The sequence below is a fragment of the Syzygium oleosum genome, unplaced genomic scaffold (genome assembly GCF_021117445.2).
Source record: "Syzygium oleosum isolate NSW1041296 unplaced genomic scaffold, Sole_v2.1 Sole_v2.16, whole genome shotgun sequence".
Lineage (NCBI taxonomy): Eukaryota > Viridiplantae > Streptophyta > Magnoliopsida > Myrtales > Myrtaceae > Syzygium > Syzygium oleosum.
In genome coordinates this window covers 3,742,443-3,766,083 of record NW_026607500.1, presented here as the reverse complement: position 1 = coordinate 3,766,083, position 23,641 = coordinate 3,742,443, and the positions used below count along the sequence as shown (strand labels likewise).

Below are 23,641 nucleotides of genomic sequence, written 5' to 3'. Positions count from 1 at the left end.
GTTTGTAAAACAGAGTCTCAAGAGTCTCTGTTTAGTGCCTGGGTGTGTTTATCCAAAAGTCATTACTCTGTTTTACTCAAACATGTCTTTTAATAGCCCTGACGGGTTAGTCGTCAATATCGGTCCCCAAAGGTTCACTATTTCTGTGGAAGCCTTGCTGCTATGCTGAATCTGCAATGCTTTATTTTGAAAAGAAGTCCTGTTAAATCTTTTTTGGCATACAAACTTATCTCAGGATGAATATTTTGAACAAGAACCTAGCAGCCATGTGTATCATTCCTTCATTCCTTTAGAATGAAAGTCTTACAGAAAATCCTCATCACATCTGCTTCTACATGATATATCCAAATACAAAGCTAGACTTCTATGGGCCATCCTAACCAGTTTCTGAATTCAGTCGTCCGCATACCAATCTCATTCATATACACCGGACAAAAAAAAAAATCAGCAAAACTTCCCTGTAGGGGTCTAAGTGTGAAAATTTTGTGAGAAAAGGAGTGGTGATTCCTAAAGAACTGCAGACCGAAAAAGTGCCTAGTGTTTCTGCAGGCAAAGACACAATGAGGAAGATGCATCTTAGACCCACAACTGTAGGGTGGGTTGATCCTTGGGGGGAGGCTATGAGAGCTGATGATGACGATGAAAGTAGTCTCTGTGTTTGGAAAATCCTGCAACAATAGGGGACGGAAAGTTGTTCTTTTCTGAGTATTCAGTGTTCACAAAGAACTGCAATCGTTTCAAGTTATCAAATTTCATATTGCCAAATTTTAATGTTCAAGTTTAACACATGGATCTTGAGAATACAATGCAAACTCAAGATGAATAACCCTGTCTGATTACGAGGTTGATGCCTGGTATTAGATTAATTATTTTGATAAAAAAAAAAAAGGCAAGGGTCACAACACTTGGCCAAACGTATTTTTACTACAAAATCTCATTTTTATTCCCCGAAAACATGTTTTCAAGAAAACGGAAAATGGAAATTGGGAACATTTTCTCCAGCCAAACGCCCCCTTAAAAACTACCGCGGCCATCAACCATGACCGGCTACTGGCTACTGCCAGTCATGGGACTTGCCTCTAGTTCACAATATGGGCAGGAGCAGGAGATGACCTGACCGGAGACTTTCTTCCCCTTTCCCTTGCCTTTTCGCGTCTCTTTGGTTGCCCGCTTTCCTTTTCACCGATCCAGGCCCTTCCCCTTTTGTCCATCGCTCATAGTCCATCTTCCAGGTAATTTTGTCTTTTGTTTTTTCTAGATTCGATGTCTTTCAAGTACTTCAGCATGTTTCCTTCAACGGTAAAACGAGAAACACATTCTTCAGTATCTCAAATTTGTCTTGATCCGTTGGAGTTTAGTTCAGATATCGCATTTTCGTTTTTCTTTACCTGTACTAGTTGGATTTATATCTTGTTTCGTCTGTTTAAACTAGGACTCGGCGTTTGTTCTCTTTACGAACATAGAAAACGAAAGAAGACAGTAGAAAATAGAGCATGGACTTGACGGGTCTTGAACCGCATTAGGAATCGCAGATTTGTTGTCGGATTGTTGATTTAATTTTGTCATTGCGGAACGGAAAATTGCATAGTTGGGTAGAAAATGCGCGGGACTGCGGAGACTAGGGTGAGCCCGGGCTGAGCCTGCTTACGGTGCGCCCGGTGAGCAAATCGACTTGCTAATTAATATGGACTGCTTGAAGCTTAAGCAGCAACGCTGATAAGCATGCAAGCATGCGCTCTTCGTGTCTTGAACTTGAAGAATAGGATTTTCTTTCTTTCTTTCTTTCTTTTTCGCCAAAAGGAGAGGAATAGGTTCACCAGACCAGTTTTATTTATCTGTTCATTTATTAACTGATCTAAGCGTATCTCTCCATATCATTCTCTCGAATAAGTTCACTTACAGCCTGTTTGTTGCAGTTGTTATGTTTTACTTGTGACCTTCCTATAACTTTTCCTCAAAAATTTGAAAGGGGCGAAGTGTTTCAAATTCTTGAAAGATTAGAAATAATTACAGATGTCACTATTTATATATTTTTTAAGGCCAGTGTTTCGTGTTAAATGAAACACCCTATCTAATTATAGTTGCTCTTTCATGTAGACTGGAATGATGTTAAAGGTAAAACACTATATGTCCTATTCTTGGGCAACAGGAAGACTTTTGATGTTTGCTATTTAACAGAGAAATGCATTTTGATTTTCTTCTCAGTTTTGAAGGAGAGATTAAGGGCACAATCAGAGCAAAGTGGAAATGCATTATCTCGTATTCGAGCATTCTTTTGCGGCATTTGCAGCGCTAATTCTTCTGTCTCTGCTCACTTACAATCTCATCAATAAGAAGAAAAGGAATACCCTTACTAATGCACAAGATAGGAATCCTAGTGCATCCAGTTCGTCAACAGCTCCAATAGGAAGTGACTACGATGTATTCTTGAGCTTTAGAGGCACGGATACTCGCAAAGGCTTCACTGATCACCTCTACAATGGCCTCATTAATGCAGGAATCTGTGTTTTCCGAGATGATAATGAGCTTCGCCTAGGTGAGAAGATCGGTCCAGATCTTCTCCTAGCAATTGAAAATAGTAAGATCTCAATTCCAATTATATCTCAGAACTATTCTTCAAGCAGATGGTGCCTTGGTGAACTTGTTCAGATGATGAAGTGCAAGAGTAGGTTGGGCCATGTAGTGTTGCCCATCTTTTACAAAGTGGAACCAACGGATGTGCGGCATCAAAGAGGGAGTTTTGGAGAGACATTTCATTCTCGTAAGAGCCATTTTGACCAAAACGTTGTGGAGGAAATGTTGCAAGCGCTTAGAGAAGTCAGCTCCTTGAAAGGATGGGAATCAGAGAAAATTGCTAATGGGTACTTCACTTTTTCCATCTAACTTAATTTTTTTGAAAAACTTTCTTTACCAAGATCTTGCTTGTGGAGGAGTCTTCTTTTTTTTTTAAAATTTCTGGTCACCACTGTCAGAGAAGGTTGTTACGCCAAATCCAGCAATCCATACAATAAATATCGATAATTTGAGATACCGAACAAGGTGCACTAAACAACATCGTGATTTATGTGATTTGGTCAATGTAATCTTTTGCAAGTCGAGTTGCAGCAAAAGTTTCATAGTAATTGATGGAGAATCACATACTTGCATTCTTCAAATCCTTACCCCCAATAACAAGCCTTAAAAATAAATGTAATGATATGATTAAATTATGAATTTGCTGGTAGAAGGCTTGTGCAATAAACAGATTCGTTAAAGTATTTTTTTTTCTTCTTGCTTTCAGGATGTTGAAAAACTTATTTATGATTTCTAGGGCTAGATTGACTCCATTTATTCGAGTAATTCATATTTCAATGTAACTTTTTATTATTCTTAATCTAAAGATTTTCTACAACGTAATTTCGTATCATATTCTACATGCTTATATATTAATTAATATAAATATTAATCACAAACTTAGACTGTGCATTATATCAAGTTTTTGATTATATGTATCGTTGTTGTAATTTGTAGATGGTTTTTTTTTTCTTATCTGATGTTTTTCAGTGAATTTCTATCTTTTATACCTCAAAAGCAGAACTTTTGTGTCGTACACATACTAATCCAAAAAGTAAAGTGATATGCAGTTTTTGGGGAAAATATTCTTCATATGTGTATGACATATCGCTTTTTAGATTAGTATGTGTGCATTGAAAGACTCCCAACATTTTTGAAGCTTGATTGATTCTGGGGTAAGTCGGCGTTCATTTAGTGAGTCTAGAGGTTAATTCAGACAAAAATGAGCTGCGGCACTTTAAGAAGTGTTGTCCACTGTGAATGGCATTTAAGATTAATCCAAGTTCCATTCAAATCTCAAAAATAAAAGAAACTAAAATTCATCAATAACAAACGTATTTTAACTCAATAGAGGATATCAATTTAGGATGAAAGAAAATCCTGAAGAAAACACGTGAGGGTCTTGGCCATTTTTTACGGAAGTATTTAAGATTAAGATATGGAGGCCAGAAAACAGGACATGTTTAAGTTGGCCTGATTCATCCAAGCTTACTGTTTCTATGCTCTAGTGAGACACAACATATGATTATCGTTGCAATGCATTTTGACTCTAATTTTATTTGATAGGCATGAAGGAGAATTGGTGAAATTGGTTGTGAGGAAGGTTTTAAGCGAGTTAAAGAAGGCCTTTGAGCTGGTTGTTACCGAGCATTTGATTGGAATCGATAATCCCGTGGAGGACATTATGAAACTCGTGGATGACAACTCCAATGCTACTGTTAGCGTTGGAATCTATGGAATGGGTGGGATTGGTAAGACAACTCTTGCCAAGGTCATTTACAACAAACTTTCCGATAAATTAGAGCATCGCAGCTTCATTGCTGATATCAGAGAAACATGGCATCGCAATGGTGTTGTCTATTTGCAGAATCAATTAATCTATGAGATTCTCAAAGGAAAAAATCAAGTGTCCAATGTGGATGAAGGAATTAATTTCATCAAATCTAGATTTAGAGGCAAGAAAATCCTCATTCTTCTTGATGATGTGGATGATATTGATCAAGTGAAGGCTTTGGCTGGAGATCATAATTGGTTTGGCTTAGGAAGTAAGATAATTCTTACCACGAGAAACAAGGTTGTCCTTGATGAGGCTGGAGTGAATTGCAAGTACGAACTTAAAGAAATGAATGCGCATCAATCTTTGCTCCTATTTAGTCGACATGCATTTCGAAGAGACTCTCCCCCGGGTGAATTCGAGGTTCTCTCCCATGATGTTGTATCCACCACAGGAGGACTTCCCTTAGCTCTTGAGGTTGTAGGTTCATCTTTGTGCGGAAAAAGCCTAGCATTCTGGAAAGATACAATAAAGAAGCTAAAGATAGTACCTCATAAGAAAGTTCGAGAGCAATTGAAGATAAGTTATGAAGCATTGGACTATGAGCATAAACAAATATTTTTGGATATTGCTTGCTTCTTTATTGGGACTAATGAAAGAATTGCATCCTACATGTGGGATGCCTGTGGCTTTTTCCCGGGGGAAGGTATTGAAGTGTTGAGATTTATGTCATTGATAAAGTTTGGAGATGATCATGAGTTTAGAATGCATGACCAATTGAGAGACCTTGGTAGGGAAATTGTTCGTCAAGAAGATTACGATGAACCTCAGAATCGTAGTAGGTTGTGGGTGTACGAAGAAGCCCTGAAAGTGCTAGAGGGAAATACGGTAATGGCTTTTTGCATCATTCTTTTGCTTCCCTAGTCTATGTTCCTTTTTTCCAAATTAATATTTAGTCCCTCTAATTAATTCTACTTAAACTGAAAAGAAAGCACTTATGTTCTATGTGTTCTTATGTTATTTCCATGACTTCATCTAAATAATGTCATTGGAAGGATTTGGAGGTGTTCTTTGTAGGCTCAACACTTAGCTTAATACCAATTGGAGGAGTGCAAAAAATGGAGCCAAAAAATTTCCACAGTCACATATGCATCAAGACAAGTCAACCTATAAAAATTCATTTCGATAATAAAATGAAAGAAAGATTAAGACTTCGCATGAAAAATAATAAAACTTAATGAAAACCACTAGAAACACTTGAGAGGAAAGAATAATTTTTAAATTGGAACAATTATTGATATCTATTGAGCGTAATTAACTTTTTTCGCTGTAGATATGAAATCAATTTTTTTTCTCTAATTTTAAGTAACTTGCAATGCAATATATCAAAACTTACGTATGCAAATATGATTTTATTATTTTTAAAATATCAGTCAATTGTAATTTGGTTTTATATATTTAATCAACCCTCATGTTAATAGAATTCTTAGCTCATGCATGACAAATTATTATTCTACACTATAGAGCCCTGTACTGCCCAATATTTATCATTTTAAATCTGTATCAGAACATGTTTATTTTATCTTATTTTAGCTTATAACGTCAAAATTTCTAACTGTGCATTGCTGGGTTTGTAGCCTAGCTAGGAATCTCTCTCTCTTGGTAAATGTCGTAGTTTCTCCTCCAAATTCTGGCTGCTGAAGTTTACTTGATCATTTGACAGGGGCCATATTTATGAAACAGAGTATAGAAACTTAAAAGCGCATAGTACCTTTATTAACAACATTAGATGATCACAATATAGAAAAAAGTGTGCTTTTGAGAGTTTTATAATCTCTATCTATCCTGAACTCCTTAAATTTGAGTTTAAGATGAAACATATCGGAATTTCCAAATAACAACATTAATGTTTTACAAGATTAGAGAGTCTTTCGGACGCAAGCAATCCACTTAGTATAATGCTGACTTTTGTGGGTCACAGCAGTTTGTATAATGCTTCCAAGAGATCAATGTAACTTTTTGTTAGGCCATTGCTGGTGTAGAAAATAGTTTACGCCTTCAGTTTTGGATGGTTGACATACTTGAAAAATTGGGTTAGAATGCCAACTGCAAGCACACGTCACTCATCCAACAATGAATGTGCAGGAAAATTGTTTTACACTGGCTGTGATCTACCAATTATCCTTCAATTCGTGTCCTTCCAAAAAACTTCAAATGTTTCTGTCACCTTTCAGTTTCGATTACTGAAAAGAAATCTTCCAATGATTCTTAGAAAAAGAAAGAGGAGATGATTCTATATAATTAGCATAACAGAAGTTTAGATGGAAGTTTAAAATGTTCAAGAATTGTTTGGAGTTAGATAAATTTATTTACTCTAAAAGTGTAAATGATGAAAACCATGAAGCTGTGATCCCTAAAGTGTTAGGGATTTTTACCTTTTTGATGTTATCAAGTTTTCGAAAATAAAAATCTCGTAAGAATTTTATTTCCGTCATTAGGGGATTTTAGATGGATGGATTATAATTGTCCAATCTCTCACATATTTGAAAATATAAATTTAAATCTCCCATTCGTCAATTGCTTATGTTAATGATTCAAATCTTTATAAGTCCTCTCTTTCTCTCTCTCTCTCACACACGCGCTCATGCACATACACATTTAAAACATTATTCCAATTCCAACTTCATTTATTTCGCCCACAAAATATATGCCATCGCTTCAATCGTTGTTAAAAATATCTATGTATTTTAACAACAAAAAAACGATGCCAATTAATATCAGTTTACTTGAACGTGGTTAAATGCAATATTTATGATACATGATTCTATTTGTAGGGGACTAGAAAGACTCAGGTCATTCGTCTAATCAAAGACGGCTCAGATGAAATAGTTGACAAAGGGAGCCACGTACTCCAAATATACACGAAGGAACAGTTTGAGAATCTAAAAAGCTTGAGGTTGCTTCACTTAAATAATGTGAATCTTGCTGGAGATTTTAAGAAATTGCTTCCTGAATTAATATGGTTTCAATGGAGGGGATGTCCTGCTTCATTTTTGTTGACTAATCTTCGTCTAGAGAAATTAGTCATACTTGACTTGTCGAGTAGCGCAATTTCAGAGCATTGGCGAGGATGGAGTCCAATCATGGTAAGTTGGAGAAAGTATAATTTCTTTTTTCTTTTTACTGTCTTTTGAGTAATCACTCGTTTTTCAATAACTAAACCTAAAATGCTTTCCTTCTTACAGATGGCAAGGCAACTAAAAGTTCTCAACCTTAAAGGCTGTCATTCTTTAAGAAGTACTTCTTTTCTTTCGGCTTTTAAAAATTTGGAGATTTTGATCCTTAGAGGTTGCGAGGAACTGGAGCAAATTGATTCTTCTATTGGAAACATGAAGACCCTCGTTTCCTTGGACTTGAGGGGGTGTTTGAATCTCAAGCATCTACCAGTGGAGTTGGGTAAGTTAGAAGACTTGAAAGAACTCTTTTTGGACGGAACTCGAATACAAGAAATTCCTATGATTATCGGTTCTCTAAAGAAGCTGGAGACGCTTAGCGCCCGGGGATGTAAATCATTGGTTCAACTTCCAGCTCAATAGGTCATCTGTCAAATTTGTTGACCCTTGACTTACAAGACTGTTCAGAGTTTGGTGAACTTCCAGACAGCATTTTGTCTCTTGAGAAACTGCAAAGCTTTTCATTAACATATTGTAAATTGAGAGAAATTCCCAACTCAATTGGGAAGTCGGATTCATTGACTAAGCTGAATTTTTCTGGTACAAGCATTACAGGATTACCCGAGTCCATAACGAATCTGCAGAATTTGGAAATTTTGGCTATTAGAGATTGTAAAATAGGAAGGTTACCCAATGGTATTGGAAGGTTGGGAAAGCTTCTAGAGTTAAATGCTTCAAACTGCAGAAAACTGGAGGGGGAAATTCCAAGTGAAATTGGTGACTTGTCTTCACTCAAGAAGCTTCAGTTAGATTGGACAAGCATCTCTGGGTTACCTGAAAGCATCCGTAATCTTTCTTCTCTCCAACACCTTAATTTAGATCATTGCAAGGAGCTTCAATCACTGCCGGAGCTTCCTCTCAGCTTAACCGATCTGCAAATTACCTCTTTGAATCGGAGATTGCCTCAACTTTCTCAGTTGATCCATCTAAAGGGAATCTGCATTGATTCTTGTAGATTTCTCGAAAGCATACCAGAGCTTCCCTCATCAGTGTTAAACCTTAGTGTGTCCAGCTGTGTTGCATTGAAAGTCTTGTCAAAGTTGGAGCTCCCAGAATGCTCTAAAATGATGGATATTGAAGACTCGGAAATACCAAAATCAACGTATGCTCCATCAAAGTTGACAGACAATGTAGATGAAATTCGAGGCCGTGACAGATCAAAGTACTTGGAAATGTTGTTTATTGATGAATGCATGTCTATGGAAACATTGGACTTATCACAATTTATTTTTCTGAGGGACTTAAGTGCTTGGAGTTGTGAGAATCTACTCGAAATTCAAGGCCTTGACAGACTGAAATACTTGGAAAAGGTTTGTGTCTTATGGTGCACGTCCATTGAGATGCTGGACCTTTCAAAAGCGGAACATCTGAAGATATTAGATACTGGAAGTTGCACAAACTTGGTCAATATTCAAGGTCTTGATAGATTGGAGTTCTTGGAAGAGTTAGATATCTCCATGTGTATGGCTATTGAAAGAATAGACCTTTCGCTATTAAAGTGTCTGAAGAAATTAAGTACGGGAGGTTGCGAAAACTTAGCTGAAATTCAAGGCCTCAGCAAGTTGAAATTCTTGGAAGAGTTGACCATCTCTGCTTGCACATCTATTGAAAGGTTGGACGTTTCGGAACTGGAGCGTATGAAGGAATTAAGTATTGGCAGTTGCAAAAACTTGGTAGAAGTACAAGGCCTTGGTAGGTTGGAGTTCCTGGAAGTGTTGAATATGTCAGGGTGCACATCCATTGAAACCTTAACAGACCTTTTGTGCTTCAAGACATTGAAAGAGTTGGACATCAACTACTGTGCAAAGCTTCATGATATTCAGAGCTTAGAGAAATTCTCATTCTGTACAAATTTATGGATGAAGGAATGCAACTCCTTAGCAAAATTACCCAACTTGTCAAAGTTTAAAAATTTACAGGAATTGTATCTGTCAGATTGTCATGAACTTCAGGGGATTCCAGGGCTTGAGGAATCAAGATCTCTAGAAAGAATAACTATCTCAGGGTGTACGTCAATTGAGACTTTACCAGATTTGTCAGCATGTCAGAACTTGAAAAGTCTGGTTGTACAGAACTGTGAGAAACTGACTGAAATTCGAGGGCTTGAGGAATTGAAACAATTAGAGGAATTGGATATTTCTGGATGCACATCACTGAAAATCATACCGGAATTATCTAGAACATTGCTCTGTAGGAATCGTGAAAGACAACCATTTTTATATGAAAAAGGAAAGATAGTATTTGGAAAACATTGCTGCCTGATGACTGATAACTGTTGAAAGATTCATATTACCTAACAAAGGATCATAAAAGCAGGTTTTCCACCTTTTCCAATTGTGATCTTTAATTTGTATTTCCAACATGACGAGGGGATCCTCCATACAGTGTTATTGTTTTCTCTGTCCTAAATAAATTTAAGGATTCCTAGAGATGTTTGTGGAAGTCAATCTGATGCTTCAGCAGGATGTTGCTCCTGATTCTTCCAGGAGTGAATAGATCAGAAGGCCTTCCAATTACAGCAATGTCATTAGTCATCAAGTAAGGTTCTTCGTCCTCGCAAATCATGATCAGCATGTGCAAATAGAGTGACTGTACATTTTTCTGAGTTCCATTTTTAAGTATGAGTTGCTTAGACACGTGACACCTGCTGTTTGTTTTCTTTCCTTTGTGTAGATAAACAAGAACTTTGTTATCTGATTGATTATTAGTTGCAATGCTGGAATCACTGTGAGCTTCTTTAGTGTTGATTTTTACTTTAATAGAATATTCAGGCAATTCAATCCATCTTTTGTGAACAATCACCTCGTCGAATTTACCCATCAATGCAATGCATCCTTTGTGCAAAATCACCTTGTGGATTTACCAATTGATGCTCATTGTTTGAACCGTCAATAGCAAAGTTTATATCCTTCTGATCTAGGAGACGTAACAGAAAAGCCAAATCTTAAAATCTTGAGAAAGGGCCCCATGCAGAGACAGATCCCTAGTAAGCTTAAGAAGAAACTGACGGTGCAAAAAGAAACATGTTGAGGGGGCATCTTTTTAGAATGCATATGCAATAGCGTGGGAAAAATCTTCACCAACCATTGTATTCCTCATATTTTGTCTCAAAGTTGCCTGCATTTGCCGTTTTTGGTAACTAAATTGAGGTTGAAGAATGCTAGAAATGCTAGAATAGACTCTTATTAACATGGTGTATTTGTGAATAAGCCAGGAAAAAACCCAGACCAAAACTGTTCTAAGATTATTTAAATTAACCGAGGAAATTGCAAATCCAATTTTGCTGGGTATTAATCATTCCCAACAGTTGCAGATTCTGAGAATACCTAAAAGTTACGGGCAATTAACAGATTAGCCCTTATATTGCACTTCTCTTGAGGAAAATAAAATAAAATTTTCCCTTTCGAACGACGGAAAATAATTTCCGGTTCATTTTTAGATTTCAGCCAAACACTAGAATAATATTGTCATTTACTTCTTAAAAAAAATTCCGAAGTGTCAAATTTTCGTGAAACAAATGTAGCCTTCGAGGTTATTTAAAATTCCTAATTATTGTCCATAGCAAGAAGACAAGGCCGATGATTATAGCCCCAATCCTATTCCATATTTTTTTCTATTTTCCATCACAGGGAAATTAGCTTCCATCTCTTAATCTTGCTCTAATTTGGAATTGGTTATGTTGTTGACATTCTATTCTCATGCTTGTGCTAGGACTTGCTAGCTCAACCCCATTTGTCAATGCTTATATTATCCTATGATACAATACAAACACAAACATAAATCCAGAAAATTAAGGTTTTAATGTATAAGAAAATCATGATATTCTCTGCACCTAAAGAATTGGAAGGGGAAAAAGAAAGATTTTCATGAAATCGTGGGTTGGACCGAATTGTGCTGGGCTTTCATGAATCGCGTTTTCTATTTTTTGGGCCAGAACAATTTAAGCCCCTTGATCAGGCGCAACGATCAATACCCTCTAGGCCGTGACGTTTGTGTTCACCCTGATTTTCAAGTACTGTATTTGTTTCGTAGAAAATTTTATGACAAAGGAAAATATATTTTGTGAAAATCATTTTTCTTTGAAAATGATTAATTTTTATTTGTTTGGTAATATGTTCAAAGTATGACTGAAATTTTTTTCTAGTATTTGGATATCATTTTATTAGAAAGAGAGTTGAGAAGATAGGAAATAACGAAATGATTTTTTTTTGTCAAAAGCGGAAGTTGTTTTCTACAATCTAAATTTTTTGTTTCCAATAAGTGAAAAATGCTTTTTGTTGATCGAGTAGTTTTTCATCATCCAAATACTGGAAAGTCTAAAAAAAATTTCCTGAAAATGGTTTTTCATCAAGGTTACAAATCACCAAAAACCCTAAACTATGCTCAATGTGACACATTTACCCTAAATTTTTATTTGTGACACTAAAAATCCCAAACCTGTACTTGTGTGATACATTCACCCTCCATCAAAATTCTGTGAAATAAGTGAAATAAAAACGATATTGTTTTAGTTGAAAATTCATCCAACAGAACCTTAACAAAGGTTAAATGTGTCACACATAGACAAGTTTAGAGTTTTTTATATAACAAGAAAATGTTTACGGTAAATATGTCACAATGGGCGTGGGTATAATTTGAGGTTTTTTTTGTCATAAAAAAGTTCAAGATAAATGTATCACAGTACGTAAAATTTGAGAGTTTTTGTGGCATTTTCCCTTTCATCAAATAAACCGACCCTCTACAAGGAAATGTTTTCCTGAACTCATAAAAATAAAAGGTTAACTGAAATTTAAGGTGATTATAAAAATATTTTTATTGATCAATCCTTTTTTTTTTTGCATTATTTAACCATTTAAGAATACAAAATGAGTATCGAACATTTTTGTCGTTTGACGTTTTCGTTTTTTCCTTTCCACCAAATTGCGTTGCTTTTTCTTAAGATATCTTATTGGTTGTACATAATTTTTTCATCAAAATTTTGAAATTTTTATTTATAATATAATTATTGATATGTTTATGATATCAATATTTTAGTTAGTTTACTTTTCTTTCTTTTTTTTTTCATTTTTTACAGAATCAAGGGTAAAAGATAAATTTTTATCAAAAAAAAATGAGTCATGTGCATCGTACATGCTAACGGAGAATATAATGGAGGGTTAACGGCGGTAATAAAATGAAAATTCATGAGATAATGTGTAACACTTGAAAGTATAATCAAATGTATACTGCCCCAAAGTTCAAAGGAGTTTTGTGTAACTTCCCCAAGAATAAATTGCCTTCTCGGCAGTGACGGAGCTAAAACGACAAGGGGAGGGGTTCAAATTTTCATGGTGAAAAAGTAGCTAACTTGCTATGATTAACTTGTGTATAAAAGGAAAATAACACATAGTAAAACGAGTTGAAAAAAGTAAAGAAAATTTATGAATTTCAAATTCTTGGATAAGCTGTTCCTTTAATTTTTGCGAGCTGAGTTATTATATGTCCGGTCCTTAAGAATTATAAGGGGAAATCATAGAACTTGTCCTCGTACCGTTACACGAGTTCAGCTTTGGTCCTTATACTTTATTTATAATACATTAATAAGTCCCCTCTAACTTGTCTCCGGTGACAATTCAACTTTCCATCTAAATGTTGACGGGAACATATTGCGTCAGCACCGCCAAATTGATACGCATGTACAAGTTCTTAAAAAATGTTACACTTTTGGTCCTCTTACTTTATAGAATGTTTTAATTTAGTCCTTATACTTTGTTTTGGTTATAAAACTAGTCCTCAAGTTTTTCTTCCATAGAAACTTAATTTCTTTCTTCACATCTTTATTAGAGATTTTTATGAAAATGTCAATTTGAAGCAAATTATTAGTTGGTGATTCCTAAGTTTACAGGTAAGCACAATCAAATAGATAATCCCGGCAAGATTAATTCTTCATTCGAATAATTTAACATGCACATCTTCAATATAGATCCATACAACGGTATCTAGGACTATTTTAAAAATGAGATGGTTTTTAAATAACTTAACCACGTCTTTAACTCGCTATTTTGTACTTACAATATTTTAGGAAGTTCATAAGAAACCTTCAAACTATTAGTATCATTAACTAGAGGTGCCAAAAAAGGTTGATCCAACCCGGACCGAATATTTCGGGTCTGTTTGGTTCAGGTCTCCTTCCGGTTCAGTTAACATGTCAAAAACGGGTATCGGTGAATCTCACCCTACACTTTTCCTATGGAGTGAAGCTCTCTAGTCTTGCTCCTAACTCCATCATCTCCAAGATCTCGCTCCTAAATCCATCGTCTCCAAAATCGTTGCTCTGCTTTCTTAGCTTAATCTGTAAATGCAAGAGAAGATGTGAGAAATGGTACAAATTCCTTTTCTTGTTTCTTTTGCCGACAGAGAAGATTGTTCCTCTGCTTTCTTAGCTCATTCTATGTCCACATAGTCTCTCTCTCTCTCGTTATCACTCTCTGGGTGTCTTCTTTGAGAGACGATAATGGCGTCTGGTCCCTTGTTGACTCTGTTCTTGACATTGCTCTCCGCTTTCAGCCTTTTGTTCGCAGAGAGTGCAACAGAAAGAACCATGGTGAGCTTGAATAGTCATTTTTGCTCTTCATAACTACACAAGTATGCTCAGATGGCATTGCCTGATTGTGTCCTGGAGTTGTGTGGAAAAAAAAAAAAAAAACAGAGATCTAACCGAAAACCCAAACCGTATATTATTTTCAGCAGGTCTCAGTTCGGGTCATATCAAACACACCTTCCTTATGTTTCGGTTCGGGTCGTGTATCGTGGAAACCCGACCCAACCGAACCGAACCGTTGAGACTCTTACATCAACTACTCTACATCATATTGATTGTAAAAATTTGCATTCGATAGCATCTATCTTAGTAAGACTTCAATCAGATTGGGCAAACTTGTAAATGTAGGAATTACTAATTAATACTTGATTTTAGTTTGACATTCTCATAACATTTTGGATTAAGATGTGACGAAAGAAACTAAGTTTTAATTGAAAAATAATATGAAGACTAGTATTGTAACTACAACAAATTACAAGGACTAAAATCGAACATTTCTAAAAGCACATGGATCAAAAGTGTGATTTTTTTTAAACTTGTACATGTAGACGCCAAATGTCGTCAATTTGTCATTGCTGACTCAGCATATTCCGTCCACATTTAGACGGAAAATTGAATTATATCCTTAAATAGTCATCAAAGATGAGTTTGGAGACTAAATCATAATGAAATATAGTACAGAGACCAAAACCGAATTCGATTAGTAGTATAGGGACGTCTTTTGTAATTTCCCCCAGTTGTACGGACTACTTGATTTTGTTTCACAGCATCTGGATCTTGATAGAATTTTCTAAATCGGTGATGCTGTCTTACGGTTTTGTATAGTGTATGTATAGCCTACCATGTTTGAGCTTTTTGAAAGCTTAAAGGATAAAGAAATCGAGAACGCGTCTTGTTAAAGTTTAGCTTGAAACTCAAGGAGGTTAGGAGTGCAGTGTCAGGGGGTAGATGGTTTTGTTAATGGTCAACACAAATTTTCCACTTGTTTTCGGGGTCTAACTAACAGAAATTCAATTAAAACAACATTAGGAGATCTAGTAGGTTTGGGACTTCGATAGGGAAAGATAAGCATGACACTCCCAAGATAGACAGGGCCATAGTCTGCCCAGAAGATTAGACTATTTCTCATAGTTAAAAGATCAAGGGAATAGCTCACACTATGCTAAAAAAATTCAGACGGACGCATAACATGGTAGCCGTAGCCAGCCTCAGAAGCAGAGATGATACCAAGTCGGATGCCAGTGTCAAACACTTGAGAATCACGGCAGGAGTTATGTCATACTCGTCCCCCGTTCGAAAGAAGATCAGAGTTGAAAGTACACTTCTTCCAGAACAAACCCAAAGTTGCAAGGGTTAAGAACCAAGAAGACCCGAAATACGCCTGCATTGCCAAGGACTTCCAAGGACATCTCATTTCAACTACCCCTACTTAAATGTTTGTATCTAATGATCCACCGCTGTCCACCAGTCACCTCTCATCAGCCACCATAAAATCCAACCAATTTGACATGATGCTGGATAATTTACAAAATCATTATCCATGAAAAATGTGCATCCTAGTTGATTCCCTTGGATTCAACCTCATCATAGTCTACCGCAAATGAAGGCCGGAGGAAATGTATGCATCGGCTGCGGTAACACATGGATGTCGGCATCAGGTCTCAACCATGGGTTCAGGCCCAGATGGCTCTGAGCAGGATTTTTGGGATTGGTGGACAGAATTGAAAAGAATATCCTTGATAACCTAGACGAGCAGAAAGAAACAGTCAGTGCATTGCAAAATAACAAAGCGCATAAATTCAAGTCACCTATTATGATCAGATACTAAGCACAATCCAAAAGTCGGAATGAATGGTCACCTGTGACATTAGGCCATGCACTTGCTCTACCGTTATTTTTGCACTATCACGAGTAATCTTGGTGAGTTGAGAGTCTTCCTGCAATTCACCAAAAAGTTATGAACAAACAAATTCTAAATTGTAAAAGAGACGGACTAGAAAGTAAATTTCAGGGTGCTTTGTAAGAAACGGTATAGTAGGCCATAAAATTTTTGAACGTTTAGATAAAACTATTCTTTTCCCGCAAAGCTAACGACGTATAAGATGAGCACCAACACAAAAATGGATAGGAGTGACTTTGCTCAATGGAGCAATAACTCATCCAGACGGGGAAAAAAATTGTATCTGAAATCAAGCATTATGTATAACAGAAAGAAAAAGGCCAGAGCACGAAGTAATATCAGCAGCTGGCTTTGTTACAATGGACAAAACCAGGATGCCACTGAACCATATGCTTTTCTAAAGGGGAATAGAACCACCATACTACTTCGACTAAATAAACGATAACAAATTGCACAGGGATCTCATATTCATAAGAGCAAGTCCATCATCATCATAAAATTGTATAACCTTTACATGGCTTACCCAAGCTTACTGAATCGGAAACTAAAAAACTGTAGAACTTCATGCTATAACACAGGTAAGCAACAAGAAGAGCAACGAGCACAGATATTGAATTGTATACGCAAATGTGACTTCCAAGGAAGTTGAAAGCTAAGTCCCCAGGGGAATGATTCACTATCATGGGAAAGCTAAGTCCCCAATTCAATATTGAAAGCTAAGTCCCCAGGGGATCATTCACAATAACAATGTATGCTGATCATTCCAGAGAACTTTACCAACAAGATCATGGGAAATCATATGGATTTGCACATTATACCGTGGGAAGACGAAGCCGAAAGCTAAGAACTGAAACCCAAAAGGAAGACTGGAAGTTTGCAATTTTTCAAGAAGCTAATCTTCAGATGTCTCCGAAATCCTTCGCCTTTTATATTGACTGTGCAGGTTATCTAGCATTCAAGAACAAGCTAAAACATAAAATCCTCAGAGGAGGTCCAAATTTGGTGTTCTTTCCATTCAATGAATCACTCTAACAGGCCTCGTGTGATCCGAAGTTCTAATAATTTCATCCTATGTACGGCAAATTCTCAACCCTCATTCTCTTTTTAACTGCTGATTCACAATCAAAAACTGGTTTACATGCCCATCTAGCAGCAGAAAAGGCATGCTTTATGTCATTTTCTAGGGTTGCCAGTGCAGTAGTAGACATAATATCAACATTACATCATCTCTCAATTGCCAAAGAAATCATAAAAATATCACCCCATGTTCCTTAGAACGCTCCAACCATAACATAAAATAGTAAAGTTAATTAACTTTCAACAGCACTCTAATGCTTACATAGAAGGGCCACAACTGATTCAGGAACGTGGTAGAAGTTAGTAAAATTCTCCATAACCATAATAAGAGCATAGTGACAACAGAAAACCCAAAAGCAAGAGCAATGTTTAGTAAGACAGCAAAGAAAAAGACGAGAGAAAGCAACAATCACCTCTTTCTTTCTCTGAGGAGGTGCTATCAATGGCCCGAAGCGAGTATGTGCCAACTGATTTTCTGCTTGCTCCAGCTTTTCGGCTGCATAGTCGACAAAAATCAACATATTTGACTAATGAAAAATCTAGAAACAAACAAATTAACCTCTAGAAGAACAGATACCTAGATCAGAAATCTGTCCAGCAACATAGTCTCCGTTTCCTAATAAGGGTGAAGATGAAAGAGTGTTCACCCAATACTTGTTCCACAACAGATCCAGGAGGTGGGAATCAAGAGAGGACTTAAAATAAGTGATATCGAGAGCATAATACTGCAGAAGCAAATATGGCAAGAGTTAAAGCAACAGCACAATACAAGCTCCAAAAGTCGAAACTGAAGACAAACTTGAAACCTGTTTACAGTGCACGCCAAAGTCCTCGATTTTATTTAGAGGAATAGTTTGATACTCGGAAACAGGGTCATCCGGAGGCTTATATCCTTCTGGATATGTCCTGAATGCCCCGATCTCCACTTTACCCGCAGACACAGTCCTCGTGGGATCGATGACAACAGCCAAAAAGGGTTCTTGAAACTGCTGGTTGAGCATTTGCGTCGTAACATCAATACCGGAGAGCCAGCATCCATATCCAGGATGCGAATGGTACCAACCAACAACATTCTCCAATCTCCCAGCCTACATATAGAATTTTGCATTTTACTTCAAAAATCAGAATGAGTACTGCTACCATCTCAGGCTATAACATAATTCAAAGCAAAAAGCACGTAACAAAATTAATGAAGTTCATAAGAAACCCTCTGATTTCCTGAACACCCTTTAGTGAATACAACAAGCTACCAAGCCCCACTTTCAGGGAACAACATTCTCTCCAAGATTTCTCTTTAGATACCCACGTAGAAACAGTGAAGAGGACGATCATATACTGAAAAACTTAGGGTTCGAGGGAGAGGGAAAACAAGACGAACGATCCAAACCTGCTTGTTGGTCTGCGAATAATCGACCATGTACTCGTACGCATCGGCCTGGGCGTTAACCCTAGTCTCGGTGCCCTCGACGGGGAGGGCGAAGGCGTCCATGACGATGATGGCGTCGCCGTCGGTCTTCCCCTGCATCAGGCCCATGACCTCGATGGTCCCGCCGGAGCGGGCGTGGACGACCATCTTGAGGAGGGCGAGGGCGGAGATCTTGACGCGCTTGAAGTAGTGGGGGTCGTTGGACCACGGCTTGTCCTGCTGGAACTTGGCCTGGCCGGCTTCGTCGTAGAAGAAGATGGAGTCGGACTGGTCAGGCTTGGAAGGGTCGCCGGCGCCGGCGCCGGCGGTGGTGGAGAGGATGTTGTTCTCGAGCTCCCATGTCTTCTGGGCTATGGCCGCCTGCGAAGCCAAGGCGTCCATGGTTTCTCTCTCTCTTCTTGGCCTCTGGAGATTTTGGATTCGAGCGTGTTGATGGGGAGAGACTGTATAAGAAGAGGGACTGAGGACTTAATTGCAAAGATTAAAAAAAAGAGGGGGCCAAAAAGAAATTTCAATAAATCCAAAACGGTGAGTACAACAACCAAAAAATCAGCCTAATTCCAAAAAAGAGCACCAACTTTACATTGAGTGACAATTCTGACCTAAACTTTTTTTATCTCATAAAAAATCATCGACTTTCACTTAAATCCCAAAACTAGCCCGAATAATTTGAAAATTTCACGCCAAATTTGGGACTCCAATAAAAGTTTGTGCTTTCTATTGAGACAAAAAAAGTTCGGGCCAGAATTGTCACTCAAGGTAGAGTTGGTACTTTTTTCGTAATTAGCCCAAAAAAATCCTTAAAAGTTAGGGAAATTGACAAAAATGTCCTTTCAATTTTGACCCAATACTCAATGTGGTCCCTAAACTTTTAATTTGTTCAATATAATCTTGAATTGTAGCCTAATGCGTAATGTAATCCCTGAACTTTCAATTTATTCAATGTGGCATTGGACTTTTGATACATGTTCAACTTAATTCCTGAACTATATTAAAATGTTCAACGTTGTCTCAAAACTTGAATTAATGAAAAGACAAAATTGAACATTTCGTATAGTTCAGGAACTAAGTTGAACATGTATCAAAAATCCATGGATCATATTGAACAAATTGAAACTTCATGAATCACATTGCATATTGAGCTAAAGTTTATGAACCACATTGCACATTGGGCAAAAGTTCAGCGACTATTTGTGACATTGTCCCTAAAAGTTAAAACTCTAGAATATTTCGTTAAAATTTGCAATTTCATCCTTCAAGTTCTTTCTTGTTAGTTTTTTCTCTGCAAGAATAAAACGTGTCTACAATTGCCCTAACTTCCTTCGATCTTTCAATCTAGTCCTTAAGGAAAACGTCTTCGGATGATTGCTTTAAAACGGTTTTCGGATGGAGAATACCAATCTAAATCTATATATTGAAAGAAGCACTCTTATCTCATGCGGGTTTGGAAGAGATAAAACTACACGACGGATATATTCACGATGGTTAAAAGTTACTATAGTCGATTTAATCAAAGTTCGTTCCGGTGATATCCCGATCTTTCATCAAAAGAAAACATTCATTGGCAAAGGCCGTCGAAAGCTCTCTCCATTACGAGATTAGTCTAACATGCAGGATCTTTGTCGGAGCATATTAAACATGATTATGTTTTATCCCTATTCTAACATGTCATTCTTCACGTGTTGGCCGTTTTTCGTACCACTAGCCTCTTGGACAAAACCGGTCGGTGTTGAGAATCTTGCATGATAAATCGAATTCTCCCAAGGGCACTCCCGATAACCCTACTTGTCCGTCGCCTTACTCATGCCGTTTCCACGATTGTTGTTTGGTATTTCCCTGGCTCGAGGGGGGGCTTTGGGTCTCCACCATCAAGGTCCTTCTACAAATCTTCCGATAATTTCCTCTTGAACTATGTATTTGATATGCCAATTGTGCAAGGATCACTCAAATAAACTTTACTGCGAACATTATTCAAATCATTCATGTGAGGCGGTGGAAGTGATCCTGCTGATGCATATTCTTATTCTTCAATCTTGAAAACCTTAATTAGATTGGGCGAAAGGCTTTCATAATTACATTTATCCCACCATTTCACAATTATCACTTTCTAAATATTTTTTTACGCCCTAAATTCTTCACATCTTTAAGAAAAACATATTTTTGCAGTATTACAATCGACCCTAATCAAGTATCTATCATTAGCTAAATTCTCTTCGAATTTTGTTACACATAGAGAAAAATGGATATAAAAAATTGACTTTTGCTGCCTCTCATTCCATATTCCTCAATTATATCGAGAGAAGAATACTACAAGTGCCAAAAGTTACGTACAATGCTCATTTTGGTGCCAAAAGTTTTTTTTTGATCACTTAAGTGCTAAATTTTTTGAAAAATGATCACTTAAGTGCCAACTCTAATATGATTGGCCAGAAATCCGACGTGGCCTTTTTTTATTAATTTTTTAAGCCGACGTGGGTCGCCGGAGGTCCAATTAGCATGTCAACAATAAAAATGATGTCGTTCTGCGAATTTCCCCTAAATAAGAACCCTAAATTGAAAGAAAACCTTAATTTGAAAACCCTAACTAGCCAATTTAAGCATCTATTTCAGTTCGCCCCCAAAATTACCAGCTCAATCTTGCAAATGGAGAGCAAGAACTTCTACAACAGCTCACATTCATCCCAACTAAGCGAACTAGACGGTGAGCGTTACTGTTATTGTGGGTTACCGAGTTCATGAAGAACATCTTGGACTCGATTGACTCCCGAGAGAAGATTCCATGGATGCTCCAGGTATAGAGAAGGCTCGAAGTGCAAATATTTCAAATGGGTCGATACGAATTCTCCAGTTGAGTGAAGAAAGTGATCTTGGAGCTACTTGAAGGATAACATCAACCTCCACTTACATTAATGGATGAGTTGGAGGATGTCGACTCAATACAAGCTCAAATGAAAGCTTTAACATCTCTAGCCAACCATTTGAAGAAGGAAATTTCAAGGCTGGCAAATTAAAAAAAAAAACTTTTATTGAGCTTTGATAGTGTTGTTGTTCTCTTGTGTAGCCTATTTTATGGTCAAATGTCAAGTAATGAGAAGAAGTTTGTATGTCTACCATAGTCGAAGATTAGTGGAATATGTACTTGTATTGGGTTATTTGTAAGTATAGTTGTATTGTTGGTTTGCTGCAATTGTTGTATGAACAAAATGTTTGCTGCAATATATGGTGGAAATGAAAGGTTGGAATTCATTGGTTGTGAGCACTTAAAAGTTTTCTTGCTCAGTTGTGTATTGTCAATGTTAGTTTGCTTAATTTTTGCTTCATATGTTTGGTTTGCTTCACATGTAATGGTGTGCTTGCTCAGTTGTGTATTGTCAATGCTATTTTGCTTAATTTTTGCTTCAGATGTTTGGTTTGCTTCACATGTAATGGTTTGCTGCATGTCTTGCTTGGTAATGGTTTGCTGGTTTGCTGCAACTATTACTGCAAACCATGGCCAAATTAAGGAGTGGTAACAAATTCACGAGTGACTATTTCAGTGCCATAAGTTGTAAATAATGATCGTTTAAGTACAAGTTTTTCTGAAAGTAATCACTTTAAGTGCCAGTCTTGGTTAAAAGTGATCATTTAAATGTCAGTCGTGTTTAAAAAGATGCTGATGCACAAGATGAACTAGTATAGTTGCTGGTGCATACCCTGTGCTGGTGCATCTTGTGCTTGCACCAGCACATAAAACTGTTGGTGCAAACACTGTACTAGCACCCACAAATGCACCAATACCCACAATTTCCACTAGTAACAAAACATGAGCCCATCACTACCAAAAACAACATTAGCCTTGTCACAACCTTGTACCAGCATACAACATAACAACAATTCACATCTCTAGTCAAAACCACCACCACCACTCTGCCACCAGCACCACCAAGCTGCCAGTGCAATCTTATGCTTGCTGGTACAAGCAAAATATTCTGCACCAACACGTGCTAATGCATCTTGTGCTTGCACTAGCACATAAAATTGGTGCAAGCACTGCACCAGCACTAAGCACAACATGCACAACCTAGTCAAACATACCAGCACAAGCAAGAACATTAACATAACTAGCAAACCAAAAGCAAAATATGAAAATGGCAAAAACATAGATAAATTAAATATTGGTCCATTGACATTGAACATAGTATTTACATTTGGTCAATCTGAATAACCAACTAAAATATATGAACCTCCCAACAAAAAACAGAAACTACCATATGCACAATCTCCCAACAAAACACAGAAAATACCATATCCAGCACAATCTCCTAACAAAAAATAAAATCTACCATATCTAGTACCCTCCCATCAGTCGTCAATATGCATAACCCCACAGTCTCTATCCGTTTAGATGGACCTCTGGCTTGAATCCTTGCACTCTTTCTAACTGGAACTGGATTTGGAAGTTGTTGTGCTGGACTTAGAGATTGTTGCGCTGGACTTGGAGATTGTTGCACTAGACTTTTGAGGTTGTTGTACTGAAACTACATTTGGCTTTTCTTCTTAGCCTGCTCCCTTGTCTTTGAACCTGCTAGTGCTGTTGTCTTTAGACTTGCCTGTGCTCTCGTCGTTGGCCTTGCCTGTGCTCTTGTCTTTGGATATGCCACTCATGTCGTTTGTTTCAGAGCACTTTTCTTACTGGATTGTGCTCTTGTTAACCTTGGTTAGGTTCTTCTTTTAGGTGCAGCCCTTGACTCATAACTTAGGCCACCTTGAGAGATGGGCACCTCTGAAGGTCTCCCAAGCTATAAATACATAACCTTATTGTCAACAACTGTTGTCGTTTAGTGGAAAAGAAAGCACATACATTGTTTAGTGGAAACAAAGCAACATCGAATTGTTTAAACAAATTAAGGTCCCCACCTACAATCGCAATATCACTATTGACACCGTGATTAAACAAATTGAGGACCCCACGGTTGTAAGTTGATACTGTGATCAAACAATTTGATGTGATTTACCAACATCACTGTGATTAAAAAAATTAAGGTCCCCACGGCTGCAAGTACCATCATCCCCACGAAAGAAAATGATACCGTGATTAAAGAAATTGAGGTCCCCACCC

At 37.3% G+C, this 23,641-nt stretch overlaps 1 protein-coding gene and 1 pseudogene across 1 annotated transcript; one reads left to right on the top strand and one right to left on the bottom strand.

Moving 5' to 3' along the window:
* The first annotated feature begins 1,268 nt into the window (after positions 1-1,268).
* On the top strand, positions 1,269-10,385 carry LOC115671650 (disease resistance protein L6-like; annotated as a pseudogene).
* Positions 10,386-15,225: 4,840 nt separating this feature from the next.
* On the bottom strand, positions 15,226-18,984 carry LOC115671565 (COP9 signalosome complex subunit 5a-like). Its single transcript, XM_030593193.2, has 6 exons — positions 18,505-18,984; positions 17,924-18,205; positions 17,695-17,842; positions 17,531-17,613; positions 16,000-16,077; positions 15,226-15,884 (listed from the first exon to the last, which is right to left on the bottom strand). Exons 1-6 carry the CDS (start codon positions 18,922-18,924, stop codon positions 15,795-15,797), a joined length of 1,101 nt encoding a protein of 366 aa, XP_030449053.1. The 5' UTR covers positions 18,925-18,984; the 3' UTR covers positions 15,226-15,794.
* Positions 18,985-23,641: the final 4,657 nt, after the last annotated feature.

Coding starts and splice junctions, on each gene's coding strand:
- LOC115671565 (XM_030593193.2), bottom strand. CDS start 18,924: ATGGACGCCTTGGCTTCGCAGGCGGCCATAGCCCAGAAGACATGGGAG. Junction 18,206..18,504: donor ATTCGCAGACCAACAAGCAG/GTTTGGATCGTT, acceptor TTCTATATGTAG/GCTGGGAGATTGGAGAATGT. Junction 16,078..17,530: donor CTCCTCAGAGAAAGAAAGAG/GTGATTGTTGCT, acceptor GGTGAATTGCAG/GAAGACTCTCAACTCACCAA.